A 17398-nucleotide genomic window follows, 5' to 3' on the forward strand; every position below is an offset into this window, starting at 1 on the left:
TCAAATTCTAGATTAACCTTGATGGTATTTAAACAATACAGTTAAACACGCAGACAAAGACAGGTGGTTGAAAAAGACAAGAGGGGGGGGAGGGGGGTAAGAGATCCATTATGGCATCAGAGTACTATCAATGATCGGGTATAAGGAGCGAGTCAAAGGAAGGCAATTTAACACCAGATTGGCCTCATAGAGATAGTGTTAAGGCTTGGTCAAGATTACTGCTAGAGTTCCTTTCAATCCACGGTCTCCATATTTGATAGTAAGGCTCCCATGAGTCCTCTCTTGTAGCTTGTATTCGTTCACACAACATGATAGTGTTCATCTTGTCAATTACTGAGGAAAGAGATAGGGTAGTTGTTTTCCATTTTGTTGCAATGTGTAGCTTAGTGGCGAGGAACAATTGATTGACTAGATTATGGAGTTTGTTGGAGAAGCCCGGGTATCTAGCTCCCAGCAGGAACACCGTTGCATCTAACTGAATCGTTCCACCATATAGCTCCTCCACAATAGATTTGATCTTTGACCAAAGGGCGGAAACAACCGGACAATCCCACCACGTATGCTTTAGATCGCCCAGAGCTCCACACCCCCTGAAACACCGATCTGATAAATTTGGGTAGATGGCATGTAATTTGCTCGGAAATAAATATGTCCTATGTAGGAGCTTGATGGATGTTTCAACTAAAGAGGTTTGAAGACTGCCCTTAGAGTGCAGCAACATTTTTGCCACTCCAATGGGGACATTATCTTATTAAAATTTAAAAAAAATTTCAAAAATTTATTTAATTATCTTATTAAAGTCTCTTTCCCATTGTATCATATATGTGAGTTTTACATCCTCTGATATTGCGTTCAGGTTTGAGTAAATCAAAGAGATAGCTCCCCTGCCCAGTGGGTCATTTAAACATATTTGCTCATAACCTGATGGGCGGTGGGTGACACCATGTCCCAAGATTTGTTCAGCAAAGTGAAAAATTTGAATGATACGCAATATTTCAGAGTTAGGTGGGGAGTACTTTTGGATGAACTCTTGCTTAGTGAGTAGGATGTTAAATGGCGAAGTAAGATGTTTAAGGGTAATTAGACCTCTAGACACCCACCAATGGAAAGGCCGGGGCTCCAACCCTGGTGGAAAAGCTGGATAATGAAAAATACGCGTCATTAAGGAAGTTTTGGATTGTAGGGAGTGTTTAAATCTTTCCTTCCTCCATAACATCAGGGAGTGTGCTGTGAATGGAGCCGATATATGGATCCCTTTTGGAAGTCTCTGCAACGACCACATGAGGCCTGGTAGAGTGAATGGGGTCAGGAAGTGAGATTCGAGATTCAACCATCTGGGTGCGCTATGGTTGTCCGCATTAGCACTTATTAGCTGGGCTAGTTGGGCCGCTCTATGCTATAAAGTGAAGTTGGGCAGAGACATACCTCCTTGTCTTCTACTAATAAACATGGTTTTAAGTCTTATCCTAGGTCTTTTTCCCTGCAATAAAAATTAAGAGATCGTGTTATGGATATCTAGTAACGTTTTGGCAGGGAGAGGAATGGGCAAAGATCGGAAAACATACAGAAATCGTGGTAAGGAAACCATCTTAATGGCGTGTAGTCTACCTAACCAGGATAAGGGCATAGATGACCATCTGGCAAGATCCGATTCCAAACTGCCATTTTTAGATCTTTCCACAGGTGTTCTATGGGATTCAGGTCTGGACTCATTGCTGGCCACCTTAGAAGTCTCCAGTGCTTTCTCTCAAACCATTTTCTAGTGCTTTTTGAAGTGTGTTTGGGGTCATTGTCCTGCTGGAAGACCCATGACCTCTGAGGGAGACCCAGCTTTCTCACACTGGGCCCTACATTATGCTGCAAAATTTGTTGGTAGTCTTCAGACTTCATAATGCCATGCACACGGTCAAGCAGTCCAGTGCCAGAGGCAGCAAAGCAACCCCAAAACATCAGGGAGCCTCCACCATGTTTGACTGTAGGGACCGTGTTCTTTTCTTTGAATGCCTTTTTTTTCTCCTGTAAACTCTATGTTCATGCCTTTGCCCAAAAAGCTCTACTTTTGTCTCATCTGACCAGAGAACATTCTTCCAAAACATTTTAGGCTTTTTTAGGTAAGTTTTGGCAAACTCCAGCCTGGCTTTTTTATGTCTCGGGGTAAGAAATGGGGTCTTCCTGGGTCTCCTACCATACAGTCCCTTTTCATTCAGACGCCGACGGATGGTACGGGTTGACACTGTTGTACCCTCGGACTGCAGGGCAGCTTGAACTTGTTTGGATGTTAGTCCAGGTTCTTTATCCAACATCCGCACAATCTTGCGCTGAAATCTCTTGTCAATTTTTCTTTTCCGTCCACATCTAGGGAGGTTAGCCACAGTGCCATGGGCTTTAAACTTCTTGGTGACACAGGGACATTCAGGTCTTTGGAGATGGACTTGTAGCCTTGAGATTGCTCATGCTTCCTCACAATTTGGTTTCTCAAGTCCTCAGACAGTTCTTTGGCCTTCTTTCTTTTCTCCATGCTCAATGTGGTACACACAAGGACACAGGACAGAGGTTGAGTCAACTTTAATCCATGTCAACTGGCTGCAAGTGTGATTTAGTTATTGCCAACACCTGTTAAGTGCCACAGGTAAGTTACAGGTGCTGTTAATTACACAAATTAGCATCACATGATTTTTCGAACAGTGCCAATACTTTTGTCCACCCCCTTTTTTATGTTTGGTGTGGAATTATATCCAATTTGGCTTTAGAACAATTCATTTTGTGTTTTTTCATTTAAGACAAATTAAATGAAGATAATAATACCAAGGAATTTGTGTTTGCAATCATTTTCAGGAAGAAACTGAGTACTATCTGATAGAATTGCAGGGGTGTCAATACTTTTGGCCACAACTGTATATATACATATACAGCTCTGCCAAAAATTAAGAGACCACTGCAAAATTTTCAGTTTGTCTGATTTTCCTCTTTACAGGTATATTTTTGAGTAAAATGTAAATTGTTCTTTTATTCTATAAACTACTGACATGTCTCCGAAGTTCCAAGCAATACATTTTGTATTTATTTTCTGAAAATGAGAAATGGTCAAAATAACAAAAAAATGCATTGCTTGCAGGCCTCAAATAATTCAAAGAAAACAAGTTCATAATTATTTAGAAACAACAATACTCATGTTTTAACTCAGGAAGAGTTCAGAAATCAATATTTTGGGGAATAACCATGATTTTAATCACAACTTTTAAGCGTCTTGGCATGCTTTCCACCAGTCTTTCACATTGCTTATGCCACTCCTGGTGCAAAAATTTAAGCAGTTCTTTTTTTTTTTTTTGTTGGCGTGTGACTATCCATCATCCTCTTGATTACATTCCTGAGGCTTTCAATGGGGTTCAGGTCTGGAGACTGGGCTGGCCATGACAGGGATTTGATGTGGTGGTCCTTCATCCACACCTTGATTGACCTAGCTGTGTGGCATGGCGCATTGTCCTTCTGGAAAAAAAGTTCTCAGAGTTGGGGAACATTGCCTGAGCAGAAGGAATCAACTGTTTTTCCAGGATAACCTTGTATGCGGCTTGATTCATTCGTCCGTCACAAAGATTAACCTGCCCAATTCCAGCCTTGCTGAAGCATCCCCAGATCATCGCCGATCCTCCACTAAATTTCACAGTGGGTACAAGACACTGTGGCTTGTACGCCTCTCCAGGTCTCTGTCTAACCATTAGATGACCAGGTGTTGGGCAAAGCTGAAAATTAGACTGAGAGAAGATTACCTTACACTCCTCTATGGTCCCATCCTTATGGTCTTTGGCAAACTTCAGCTTGGCTCTCCTTTGCTTCTCATTGATGAAAGGCTTTTTTTCTAGCTTTACATGTCTTGAGTCCTGCCTCTAGGAGCCTGTTACGAACTGTTCTTGCCATGCACTTCGCCCCAGCTGCATTTTGCCATTCCTTTTGTAGGTCACTTGATGTCATCCTGCGGTTGCTGAGTGACATTCAAATAAGATGACGGTCATTCCGGTCAGTGGAGAGTAGTTTTTGCCCTCTGCCAGTCTGTAGCTTTGTTGTCCCCAATGTCTGCTGCTTGACCTTGTTGTAATGGACTGCCGTCTTAGAAATTATAAGGATGGAGGCAACATGACACTCACTGTGTCCTTCTTCTAGTAAAGCCAGAATAGGGCCCATCTTTTCCTCACTCAAGACTTTTCTTTTCAAATCCTTTGGCATGGTTAAAAAAAATTTCATTCCTATTACTTTTGGGATATTACTAGCACTTGTTTTGCCATCCAGCTTGTCCTATTGCAAGAGGATTGTGAAAACCACAGGAGTGTTTTTTATACTTTCCTTCGGTAAATAAAATTGGTTCAGGTGATCACCTAATCAGTAGCACATGAAGTAGAATGGTGTACTCTGGTTGGAATTCAACTGACACTGGAATGGAATGGCTGTCAAACATGTAGAGAAGCAGATTTTTATAAAACTGTGCAGTGGTCTCATTTAAGGTACCGTCACATTAAGCGACGCTGCAGCGATATAGACAACGAGCCGATCACTGCAGCGTCGCTGTTTAGGTCGCTAGGAGACGTCAAACACCGGCAACAGCAGAACGATGCAGGAGCGATCCAGTGACGTACCTATCGTTCTCGCTGGTTGTTAGCTCCATGAAAAAACATTGCTGGCATCGTTGCTTTTGCTGTCAAACATGACGAATCACGCCGACCTGACGACCAAATAAAGTTCCGGACTTTCAGCGACGACCAGCGATGTCACAGCAGGATCCTGATCGCTGCTGCGTGTCAAACACAACGAGATCACTATCCAGGACGCTGCAACGTCACGGATCGTTGTCGTTCTCGTTGGAAAGTTGTTCAGTGTGAAGGTACCTTAAGTCCCTGCTGTTTCTCCATTTTTGAGTCTTCCTGAGGTAAATTTCACCGAGTGATTGAGAGGCTTCATGCTTGAGCTTGCATCCAGGGGAGGCCGTCAATCACTTTGCGGAACCCAACATTTGGATTAATGTCATGTCCTATATCTGTAGCACTTCATTGTCCAGGACATATCCTCTATACAGACCTCATCTCTGCTGGTTGGGATGAAAAGGAAAGATTATATAGAACAGTCCAGTGAATTTAATCAAAGCTTGTAATGAGGCTCCATGGCATCTACCAAGATCATAAATTTACCAAAAACTTTTATTAGAACCTGAAGACCCACCTCTTCCGGCAAGCCTACAACCTGCAGTTACCACCGATCGACCAAACCGCTGCATGACCAGCTCTACCCTCACCTACTGTATCCTCACCCATCCCTTGTAGATTGTGAGCCTTCGCGGGCAGGGTCCTCATTCCTCCTGTACCAGTTATGACTTGTATTGTTTAAGATTATTGTACTTGTTTTTATTATGTATACCCCTCCTCACATGTAAAGCGCCATGGAATAAATGGCGCTATAACAATAAATAATAGTAATAATAATAATAATTAGCAAATAACATTATAGCTGTGGTACTACTGGCACTTCCAGCTTAGTGTAATGATGCCTGTCAATCAATCCACTGTGCTGCTTATGGGTTACTCATTGGTACTAGTGATGTGGAGTCTGTGTTCATTTTGGTGGTCAGAGTCGGTATAAAATGGCCCAACTCCAACTTCTACATTTCAGTTTTTTTTCTGTCAAGACGGGGTGCAGAGTGTACATTAATGTGAAAAAAATGAACTTTTTTGAATTTACCAAATGGCTGCAATGAAACAGAGTGAAAAATTTCCGTGTATTTACTTACAGCAGGGTATATTTCACTTTGTTTGTTGGGTTTTGATACCCTTGGTGAGGTCCCTTCGTTGCATTTTGTAGAGACTGAAGGCTCACAAGCAGCCATTGTGTGCAGAAGAGATATAGAACGTACAGTTTTTTTCCGCTGCCATCTTTCTTCCCAGTGGACGGGGGATATCGAGGTGCGACAATCTGCTCCTTGGTTATTTGCTTAGACGATCCTTTATCCTTCCTTCTTAGATTCAGCATTAACCCTACGAGAAAATACACTGTAAGTAGAAAAGGAAGGAAGACGGAGTGATGGATTCTGCTCCTATTATTTCCGGCCCTTTGTCTACTGGGAGATTCTATCATTGCTATCGGACTCCAAAACTTGGAATATTTTTGTTTTTCTTTATTATTTTGTAAAAAAATCAAATAAAATAATGGATGTCGTTTCTTGCATCCATATTAAGAATGGGTAATTTTCCTTCTGGCCCCTGTCTTCCTGCTGGGTTGATAATGTTTTGATGTATTTTTCTGTTGCTCTGATGAGAGGTCTGCCGCTGGTGCAGTGACATATTCATTTGGATGAATAATTATAACTTGCACAATGTCAAGCTGAAGATGGTAGGGTTTTGTGCGTCATGACAAGTCTACTAGCCAGTGCAGGTGTCTCACAGCAGGATCAGAAACAGCTAGTGTATTCTGGCTCAGAGGAGACATTTAGAGTGGTAAGAAATCAGCACCAAGGGCGATGCTGCCGCTGCGCCTGTTCCTGTGCAAGTCAAATAAATGCAAAGTGCTTCTCAATGACAAGTTTTAAAGCCTTCATTTACCGGAGTTGTAGATTTTAGTTTAATTAACGGGATAATTTATTATTCATTAAATGTTTCGCAGCTTTGTCTCCGAAAGCCGACCGCAGACAATATTAGCGCCCCCATAAGAATAATTGCCCAAACACTCTGACCATGCATCACCGTGATCCATATGCGGACGGAGAATGACTAATGGGGCCGTGCAACCCAAGATGCCCTAAAGTATGAAGGCCTGAAAAGAGGATTGTTGTAAATGACACTATCCTTTTGCCATCATTAATGCGACATTGTACGAGCTATGATTATTCATTGAAATGAATGTGTCAAAGGATGGCTTTGCTTAAAGGAGTGTCATTTTCGGCTTTTTTGCTGTTAAAAAAAAAAAAAAAGAGAAAAAGGGAAAAGAAAATCACCTTTTGTGTGTTGGTACTCGAATTGAAAAAGAGAGCTCTTTAAAAATCTCAGAAATGAAGTCTTAGATCTGAAATGGCACATCAGACACGGTCATTTATTTTATGCTGGAATTTTATATAATCTACAGATTCTATAATGTACAATATAATGTCGGTAATGACCTCATTAGAAAAGTCTTTATTTGGCACGGTCCTGTGTCCCGTGATCAATACTATGTCACACCCTATGAGAAAGCATGAAATCCTAAAGTGAATAATCCACATTCGCTCTATTAAAAATGAATGTGACCAAAGCTATACAGACAAATTCAGAGCATAGCCGTAAAGTTAAGTGAAAGAGGTCTAATGATAATTATTTTATTCCTTACCTATAGCCTTACCTATGAAAGATTTGCGTTTCGCATCAAGCTTCGTCAGGGGACTCTGATTGTTAGGTTACAGGAATATGTGTATAGATAGTTCTATATATATATATATATATATATATATATATATATATATATATATATATATATATATATATATATATATATATATATATATATATATATATATATATACAGTACAGACCAAAAGTTTGGACACACCATCTCATTTAAAGATTTTTCTGTATTTTCATGACTATGAAAATTGTACATTCACACTGAAGGCATCAAAACTATGAATTAACACATGTGGAATTATATACTTAACAAAAAAGTGTGAAACAACTGAAAATGTCTTAAATTCTAGGTTCTTCAAAGTAGCCATCTTTTGCTTTGATGACTGCTTTGCACACTCATGGCATTCTCTTGATGAGCTTCAAGAGGTAGTCACCAGGAATGGTTTTCACTTCACAGGTGTGCCCTGTCAGGTTTAATAGGTTGGATTTCTTGCCTTATAAATGTGGTTGGGACCATCAGTTGTGTTGAGCAGAAGTCTGGTGGATACACAGCTGATAGTCCTACTGAATAGACTGTTAGCTGCTTTTTTTCTTGCCATAATACAAATTCTAAGTAAAGAAAAACGAGTGGCCATCGTTACTTTAAGAAATGAAGGTTAGTCAGTCCGAAAAATTGGGAAAACTTTGAAAGTGTCCCCAAGTGCAGTTTCAAAAACCATCAAGCGCTACAAAGAAACTGGCTCACATGAGGACTGCCCCAGGAAAGGAAGACCAAGAGTCACCTCTGCTTCCGAGTCACCAGCCTCAGAAATCGTAGGTTAACAGCAGCTCAGGTTAGAGACCAGATCAATGCCACACAGAGTTCTAGCAGCAGACACATCTCTACAACAACTGTTAAGAGGAGACTTTGTGCAGCAGGCCTTCATGGTAAAATAGCTGCTAGGAAACCACTGCTAAGGACAGGCAACAAGCAGAAGAGACTTGTTTGGGCTAAAGAACACAAGGAATGGACATTAGACCAGTGGAAATCTGTGCTTTGGTCTGATGAGTCCAAATTTGAGATCTTTGGTTCCAACCACCGTGTCTTTGTGCGACAAAGAAAAGGTGAAAGAATGGCCTCTACATGCCTGGTTCTCACCGTGAAGCATGGAGGAGGAGGTGTGATGGTGTGGGGGAGCTTTGCTGGTTACACTGTTGGGAATTTATTCAAAATTGAAGGCATACTGAACCAGCATGGCTACAACAGCATCTTGCAGCAGCATGCTATTCCATCCGGTTTGCGTTTAGTTGGACCATCATTTATTTTTCAACAGGACAATGACCCCAAATACACCTCCAGGCTGTGTAAGGGCTATTTGACCAAGAAGGAGAGTTATGGGGTGCTACGCCAGATGACCTGGCCTCCACAGCCACCAGACTTGAACCCAATCGAGATGGTTTGGAGTGAGCTGGACCGCAGAGGGAAGGCAAAAGGGCCAACAAGTGCTAAGCATCTCTGGGAACTCCTTCAAGATTGTTGGAAGACTATTCCCGGTGACTACCTCTTGAAACACACCAAGAGAATGCCAAGAGTGTGCAAAGCAGTCATCAAAGCAAAAGGTGGCTATTTTGAAGAACCTAGATAATAAGACATATTTTCATTTGTTTCACACTTTTTTGTTAATTATATAATTCCACATGTGTTAATTCATAGTTTTAATGCCTTCAGTGTGAATGTACAATTTTCATAGTCATGAAAATACAGAAAAATCTTTAAATGAGAAGGTCTGTACTGTATATATTGCGTGTGTGTGTGTGTATGTATATATATATATATATATATGTATATATATATATATATATATATATATATATATATATATATATATATATATATATATATATATATATATATATTAGTGAGATATATAGAGAGTGAGATATTTACTGTATATAGAGAGAGAGAGTTCTGTAACATAACAATCGGAGTCCCATGATGAAGCTTGAGGTGAAACACAAATCTTTCATGGGTGAGGCTTTACTTACGATTACCTCGGTGTAAACCCTCTATTATGTATGAATATATATATATATATATATATATATATATATATATATATATATATATATATATATATATATATATACATATATACATACACGACTCTAACGCACCGGGTATTCTAGAATATGCATGTCCACGTAATATATTGCACAGCCCGCGTAGTAGATTGCCCAGGCGCGTAGTATATTGCACAGCCACGTAGTATATTGCACAGCCACGTAGTATATTGCCCAGCCGCGTAGTATATTGCCCAGCCGCGTAATATATTGCACAGCCTCGTAGTATATTGCACAGCCTCGTAGTATATTGCACAGCCACGTAGTATATTGCACAGCCACGTAGTATATTGCCCAGTCACGTAGTATATTGCCCAGCGACGTAGTATATTGCCCAGCCACGTAGTATATTGCCCAGCCACGTAGTATATTGCCCAGTCACGTAGTATATTGCCCAGCCACGTAGTATATTGCCCAGCCACGTAGTATATTGCACAGCCACGTAGTATATTGCACAGCCCGCGTAGTATATTGCCCAGCGACGTAGTATATTGCCCAGCCACGTAGTATATTGCCCAGCCACGTAGTATATTGCCCAGCCACGTAGTATATTGCCCAGCCACGTAGTATATTGCCCAGCCACGTAGTATATTGCCCAGCCACGTAGTATATTGCCCAGCCACGTAGTATATTGCCCAGCCACGTAGTATATTGCCCAGCCACGTAGTATATTGCCCAGCCACGTAGTATATTGCCCAGTCACGTAGTATATTGCAAAGCGACTGAGTATACAGCACAGAGCCATGTAGTATACAGACTTAAAATAAAAAATATGGTATCCATCCACAGACAGCTGTTTCGGGGTTTTTGCCCCTCATCAGTGTGGAGTAGGAATCTGGCTATTAGGAGCAGTGCCTAGTAAAAAGACTATAAAGGCACAGATGATTGGCCTCGGGGAGACCAAAACATCCAACACTGCGGAGACACCATCACGTGTTTCTCAACGCAGTGATTCCAGAACACTGCCCCCATCCCTTATGGGAAATATGCAAATGCAAGTAAAGAAGCTGCGGAGACACCATCACGTGTTTCTCGACGCAAGCAGTGAATAGCCAGGCCTTTCCCGGGGAAGGAACAACCACGGGAAGGGCAGCATCCTATGAAGGAAAGCCACCTATGCCAAGCATGGTATCCATCCACAGACAGCTGTTTCGGGGTGTTTGCCCCTCATCAGTGTGGAGTAGGAATCTGGCTATTAGGAGCAGTGCCTAGTAAAAAGGCTATAAAGGCACAGATGATTGGCCTAGGGGAGACCAAAACATCCAACACTGCGGAGACACCATCACGTGTTTCTCAACGCAGTGGATACCATGCTTGGCATAGGTGGCTTTCCTTCATAGGATGCTGCCCTTCCCGTGGTTGTTCCTTCCCGGGGAAAGGCCTGGCTATTCACTGCTTGCGTCGAGAAACACGTGATGGTGTCTCCGCAGCTTCTTTACCTGCATCTGCATATTTCCCATAAGGGATGGGGGCAGTGTTCTGGAATCACTGCGTTGAGAAACACGTGATGGTGTCTCCGCAGTGTTGGATGTTTTGGTCTCCCCGAGGCCAATCATCTGTGCCTTTTATAGACTTTTTACTAGGCACTGCTCCTAATAGCCAGATTCCTACTCCACACTGATGAGGGGCAAACACCCCGAAACAGCTGTCTGTGGATGGATACCATGCTTGGCATAGGTGGCTTTCCTTCATAGGATGCTGCCCTTCCCGTGGTTGTTCCTTCCCGGGGAAAGGCCTGGCTATTCACTGCTTGCGTCGAGAAACACGTGATGGTGTCTCCGCAGCTTCTTTACTTGCATTTGCATATTTCCCATAAGGGATGGGGGCAGTGTTCTGGAATCACTGCGTTGAGAAACACGTGATGGTGTCTCCGCAGTGTTGGATGTTTTGGTCTCCCCGAGGCCAATCATCTGTGCCTTTATAGTCTTTTTACTAGGCACTGCTCCTAATAGCCAGATTCCTACTCCACACTGATGAGGGGCAAAAACCCCGAAACAGCTGTCTGTGGATGGATACCATGCTTGGCATAGGTGGCTTTCCTTCATAGGATGCTGCCCTTCCCGTGGTTGTTCCTTCCCGGGGAAAGGCCTGGCTATTCACTGCTTGCGTCGAGAAACACGTGATGGTGTCTCCGCAGCTTCTTTACTTGCATTTGCATATTTCCCATAAGGGATGGGGGCAGTGTTCTGGAATCACTGCGTTGAGAAACACGTGATGGTGTCTCCGCAGTGTTGGATGTTTTGGTCTCCCCGAGGCCAATCATCTGTGCCTTTAAAATAAAAAATAAACATATACTCACCCTCCGTTGAAGTCCTGGCCCTGTGTGCGGTGCATGCGGCAGTTTCCGGTCCCAGGGTTGGTATGGGCACAGGACCTGTGATGACGTCGCTGTCACATGACCGTGACATCATGGCAGGTCCTTGTCGCACACCATTCTTGCCACCAGAACCTGCCTCTTGCATGGAGCAGTCACCAGAGCGTCGCAGGCGCTGGAATGTGAGTATATGATGATTTTTTTTATTTATTTTTTTTATTATTTTTAACATTAGATCTTTTTACTATTGAGGCTGCTTAGGCAGCCTCAATAGTAAAAAAAAAAAAGTTGGTCACACAGGGTTAATAGCTGCGTTAATGGAGTGCGTTACACCACGGCATAACGCGGTCCGTTAGCGCTGCCATTAACCCTGTGTGAGGGCTGACTGGAGGGGAGTACGGAGCGGGCACTGACTGCGGGGAGGAAGGAGCGGCCATGTTGCCGCCGGACTGCGCCCGTCGCTGATTGGTCGTGACAATGGTCGTGGGCGTTTGGATTTGGACTTGGATTCCATGACAGACAGAGGCCGCGACCAATGAATATCCGTGACAGACAGAAGGACAGACAGAAAGACGGAAGTGACCCTTAGCCAATTATATAGTAGATATACCTATATATCTATAGATGGATAGAATGTATATGAAGATCTGCAGATGATGAGAATCCATTGCTTTTTGTGATGACACTTTCCTTTTGTGATACATTACCCTTTATCATAAGGCCACAGACCTCCAATGCCCTATTTGAAATGTTAGTGGCCATCTCTACAGAGGGAAATACTTTTCCAAGGCATTTTTTTTTGTAACTCTGTTCCATACCTTGCTTTTTTTAATCTGGGTTTTCAGAAAACCGTCTGCAAATGGATTTTTTTTTTTCCTTTTGTCGCTTTAATGTATTCAATAGAATGGGAATAAAAGTGATTATAAGCAAATTTATGTCAGCGGTAAAGAAAAGGTAAAGAAATGAAAAGCAACTTTTGCAGACATGTGAAAATTACACTATTAATTTTAAGTGTCCTCAAGCATGTAAGATCACATTCCAAGGATGTGTGAAAATTATTAAAAAATGGAAATCCTGGTACTTATGATGAGGGCTTTTATGGCGGTTAAGTGACTGAGATTATCATATTCTTTCAGGTATTAAGTTAAAAAAAGCCTCTTCAAAGTAATAACTGTTGCATGTTTTATACAGGTACTTGCGCAGATTTTGTTACAAGTGCTCCTTGTGTTAATGCAGCTTCATGACACCAGAACACATCTGAAGTTTCCTTTCCCTTCTTGTAGTATTTACTTTCATTGATGAGCCTTGGTGGAGGCAATAATGATTTCCCAACAGAGCGGAAAACAAGAAATCCGTGTACTAGGTGTAACGAGTTACACTGAAATGACATCAAGTTTATGAGACCCTGATTCCAGCGATTTGTCACTTATTGGGCTTGGTGCTGTCATTTTGAGAGAAAATCACTTTTGTCTTCTCGATAATGAGCTGTCTAACCCCCTCCCCCCACTACTGAATGACAGTTTTCGGTCTACTATATACATAGGCAGAAAGATGCCAAGCAGTCGTGGGGTCTTGCCAATCCAGAGCTCATGAATATGGAAGATTACAGAGCAGGAGCTCATCACTGAGAGGACTTGCAGAGCTGCAGCTGATAAAACAGCAAGAAGCCCAGTAATGAGACACCACTGGAATCAGGGTCTCTACTCCTACTTTATGCTGCTCTCAAGATAAGGCAGGATAAACCTGGTGACAGGTCGCCTTACAGAGTCAAGGTCAGGTGCTGGGATTCTGCATTGTACCGATAGTCCATGTGAATGTGATTCTAAAACCTAATTCACATGTAGTGCAAAGGCGAGCGTGCCGAGACTGCCTATTGATACTCAAAAACTTCTATGCCCTGAAGCACTTGATGATTTGTACTGTGCACGCTCACCTGTACAGGTGAGAAAAAGCGGAACCCTGTATGTTCTGTCACAATGCATAAATCAAGAAAGGGCACAGCTGTAGGAATATAGCGATGTTCTACTGCACATACACAAATTAGGAAAATACCTGGGCTGCCTCAAAGAACAAACAACATAAAAATAAACATCTCATGAGCAGTTTATGATCCCTGGAATATACTTTTAAAGGGGAATCTGTCATCACGTTTTTGCTACACAATTTGAGAGCAGCATAATGTAGGGGAAGAAACACTGATTCCAGGAATATGACACTGATGTGCTTGCTGGTATTTTGACAAAATCACCGTTTTATGATCTGTAGATCTAGCAGTTCTCTGAATGCAGAACTCTGTATAACCCCGCCCACAGCACTGATTGTACAGAAAGCTGCCAATCAGTAGTGGGGGCGGAGTTATCTGAATATGGACGACTACATGTCAGCATGAGGTATTAGTCCTCTAGTGATAATCTCCTGCTAATAAAGCAGTGATTTTTTGGCAAAACTAGAGCAAGCAGCCCAGCAAGTGACACATCGCAGGAGTCAGGGTCTCTTTCCCTACTTCATCCTACTCTAAGATTAGGTGGTAATGACCTGGTGACAGATTCCCATTAACCTAATATTGGAATGCGACTAGTTATAAGAGCTAGCAGGCATATTGACAGTTTAAGTGTATCTATATATCTCTCTCTCTCTATCTGTATGTGTGTGTATGTGTGTATATATATATATATATATATATATATATATATATATATATATATATATATCTTATACTACACTGTGAATAGTGGCCTAAACTTTTTTCTTTACATTTGCAAGATACAAAATCACTCCTCCCTCCCACCAATCATGAGAAGCGATCCTCGTGTGAAAAGCAGTAGTCACATTAGCGCTCGTCCATTTTCATCAGCCCCACAGCCTTTCCGTGAACCGATGCATGACTACCGCTGCTTTCATAAAGCCCCCAGGAAATCCCCCGTGTCATGATCAGTGGGACCCCTCGGGAATCATACAGTTCTCACCTATTCTCTGCATACCTGATGCTTTCCGTGGGTCTGTACCCTTGTTGTGTGACATGAGGGGGCACATACATAACGTTTACTGCTCTATAGAAGAACACATTTTTCATGTATAGAAAAGCATCTCGCTGTCACTTTTCAGTGTTTATTTTGTACATAATGATTTTGCAATCTTTATTACAGAGTAACATTCAGGACATCTACCGCCAAGTCTTGTCGACCTTAGAGTCACTAAAAGGTTTTTGGGATACGTTAGATGAAATTGACACAAAGACGTGGGTGCTTGAACCAGAAAGGCCGACGCGTGGTGCTACCATGAGAAGAATTGCAATTGGTGAGAAAATCTTTCATGCAGAATAATCCAGAATAATACACACTCATTTTTCTGTTTATTTTCTGTGTTTTTATGTACTGCAAAATCCATTGGTTTTGTAGGGTTTTATTAAATATAGGAAATGGTTTTATTCTGGATAGTAACATTGCCACTTGGTGTGTTCGCTGATATTACAGTTGCCTCCTAGTCACCTGACATTTTTTATTTTTGGTCATTTACAATATTGCAAAAATAAATTGATTTTACTGTGTAGTTTGTTACCAGAACTGCAAGAACTGAAAAAGCCTCCTCCCTCTGTCGCCTCTTCCCACCGTCGCCTCTTCCCACCGTCGCCTCTTCCCACCGTCGCCTCTTCCCACCGTCGCCTCTTCCCACCGTCGCCTCTTCCCACCGTCGCCTCTTCCCTCTGTCCCCTCCTCCCTCTGTCCCCTCCTCCCTCTGTCCCCTCCTCCCTCTGTCCCCTCCTCCCTTTGTCCCCTCCTCCCTCTGTCCCCTCCTCCCTCTGTCCCCTCCTACCTTTGTCCCCTCCTACCTTTGTCCCCTCCTCCCTCTGTCCCCACCTCCCTCTGTCGCCTCCTCCCTCTGTCCCCTCCTCCCCCTGTTGCCTCCTCCCCTCTGTCGCCTCCTCCCTCTGTCCCCTCCTCCCCCTGTCGCCTCCTCCCATCTGTCGCCTCCTCCCCTCTCTCCCCTCCTCCCTCTGATCCGTCCTCCCTCTGTCCCCTCCCTCTGTCCCCTCCCTCTCTCCCCTCCTCTGTCGCCTCCTCCCTCTGTCCCCTCCTCCCCCTGTCCCCTCCTCCCCTCTGTCGCCTCCTCCCCTCTGTCGCCTCCTCCCTCTGATTCGTCCTCCCTCTGTCCCCTCCTCCCCTGTCGCCTCCTCCCCTCTGTCGCCTCCTCCCCTCTGTCGCCTCCTCCCCTCTGTCGCCTCCTCCCCTCTGTCGCCTCCTCCCTCTCTCCCCTCCTCCCTCTGTCCCCTCCTCCCTCTGTCCCCTCCTCCCTCTCCCTGTCGCCTCCTCCCCTCTGTCGCCTCCTCCCCTCTGTCGCCTCCTCCCTCTGTCCCCTCCTCCCCCTGTCGCCTCCTCCCTCTCTCCCCTGCTCCCTCTGTCGCCTCCTCCCTCTGTCCCCTCCTCCCTCTCCCTGTCGCCTCCTCCCCCCTGTCGCCTCCTCCCCTCTGTCGCCTCCTCCCTCTCTCCCCTCCTCCCCGTCGCCTCCTCCCCCTGTCGCCTCCTCCCCCTGTCGCCTCCTCCCCTCTTTCGCCCCCTCCCCCCTGTCGCCCCCTCCCCTCTGTCGCCTCCTCCCCCTGTCGCCTCCTCCCCTCTTTCGCCCCCTCCCCCCTGTCGCCCCCTCCCCCCTGTCGCCCCCTCCCCTCTGTCGCCTCCTCCCCCTGTCGCCTCCTCCCCTCTGTCGCCTCCTCCCCCTGTCGCCTCCTCCCCTCTTTCGCCCCCTCCCCCCTGTCGCCCCCTCCCCTCTGTCGCCTCCTCCCCCTGTCGCCTCCTCCCCTCTGTCGCCTCCTCCCCCCTGTCGCCCCCTCCCCCCTGTCGCACCTTCCCCCCTGTCGCCTCCTCCCCTCTGTCGCCTCCTCCCCCCTGTCGCCCCCTCCCCTCTGTCGCCTCCTCCCCTCTGTCGCCTCCTCCCCTCTGTCGCCTCCTCCCTCTGATCCGTCCTCCCTCTGTCCCCTCCTCCCTCTGTCCCCTCCTCCCCTATGTCGCCTCCTCCCCTCTGTCGCCTCCTCCCTCTCTCCCCTCCTCCCCTCTGTCGCCTCCTCCCTCTGTCGCCTCCTCCCTCTGTCGCCTCCTCCCTCTCTCCCCTGCTCCCTCTGTCGCCTCCTCCCTCTGTCCCCTCCTCCCTCTCCGTCGCCTCCTCCCCTCTGTCGCCTCCTCCCCTCTGTCGCCTCCTCCCCCCCGTCGCCTCCTCCCCCTGTCCCCTCCTCCCCCTGTCCCCTCCTCCCCCTGTCCCCTCCTCCCCTCTGTCGCCTCCTCCCCTCTGTCGCCTCCTCCCTCTGATCCGTCCTCCCTCTGTCCCCTCCTCCCCTCTGTCGCCTCCTCCCCTCTGTCGCCTCCTCCCCCTGTCGCCTCCTCCCTCTGTCGCCTCCTCCCCCTGTCGCCTCCTCCCCTCTGTCGCCTCCTCCCCCCTGTCGCCTCCTCCCCTCTGTCGCCTCCTCCCTCTGTCGCCTCCTCCCCCTGTCGCCTCCTCCCCTCTGTCGCCTCCTCCCCTCTGTCGCCTCCTCCCCCTGTCGCCTCCTCCCCCTGTCACCTCCTCCCCTCTGTCGCCTCCTCCCCCTGTCCCCTCCTCCCCTCTGTCGCCTCCTCCCCTCTGTCGCCTCCTCCCTCTGATC

At 45.3% G+C, this 17398-nt stretch overlaps 1 protein-coding gene across 3 annotated transcripts in view; it reads left to right on the plus strand.

Annotated features, from left to right (window-relative positions):
- Positions 1-17398, plus strand: part of FANCL (FA complementation group L) — a 117822-nt gene that overhangs the window by 76723 nt on the left and 23701 nt on the right. For all 3 annotated transcript variants that reach the window (XM_069768911.1, XM_069768913.1, XM_069768912.1), the window contains one exon: positions 14916-15066. In XM_069768911.1, coding sequence (XP_069625012.1) covers positions 14916-15066 — 151 coding nt within the window. The remainder of the gene's footprint in view (positions 1-14915; positions 15067-17398) is intronic.

Source organism: Ranitomeya imitator, chromosome 5 (genome assembly GCF_032444005.1).
Source record: "Ranitomeya imitator isolate aRanImi1 chromosome 5, aRanImi1.pri, whole genome shotgun sequence".
NCBI lineage: Eukaryota > Metazoa > Chordata > Amphibia > Anura > Dendrobatidae > Ranitomeya > Ranitomeya imitator.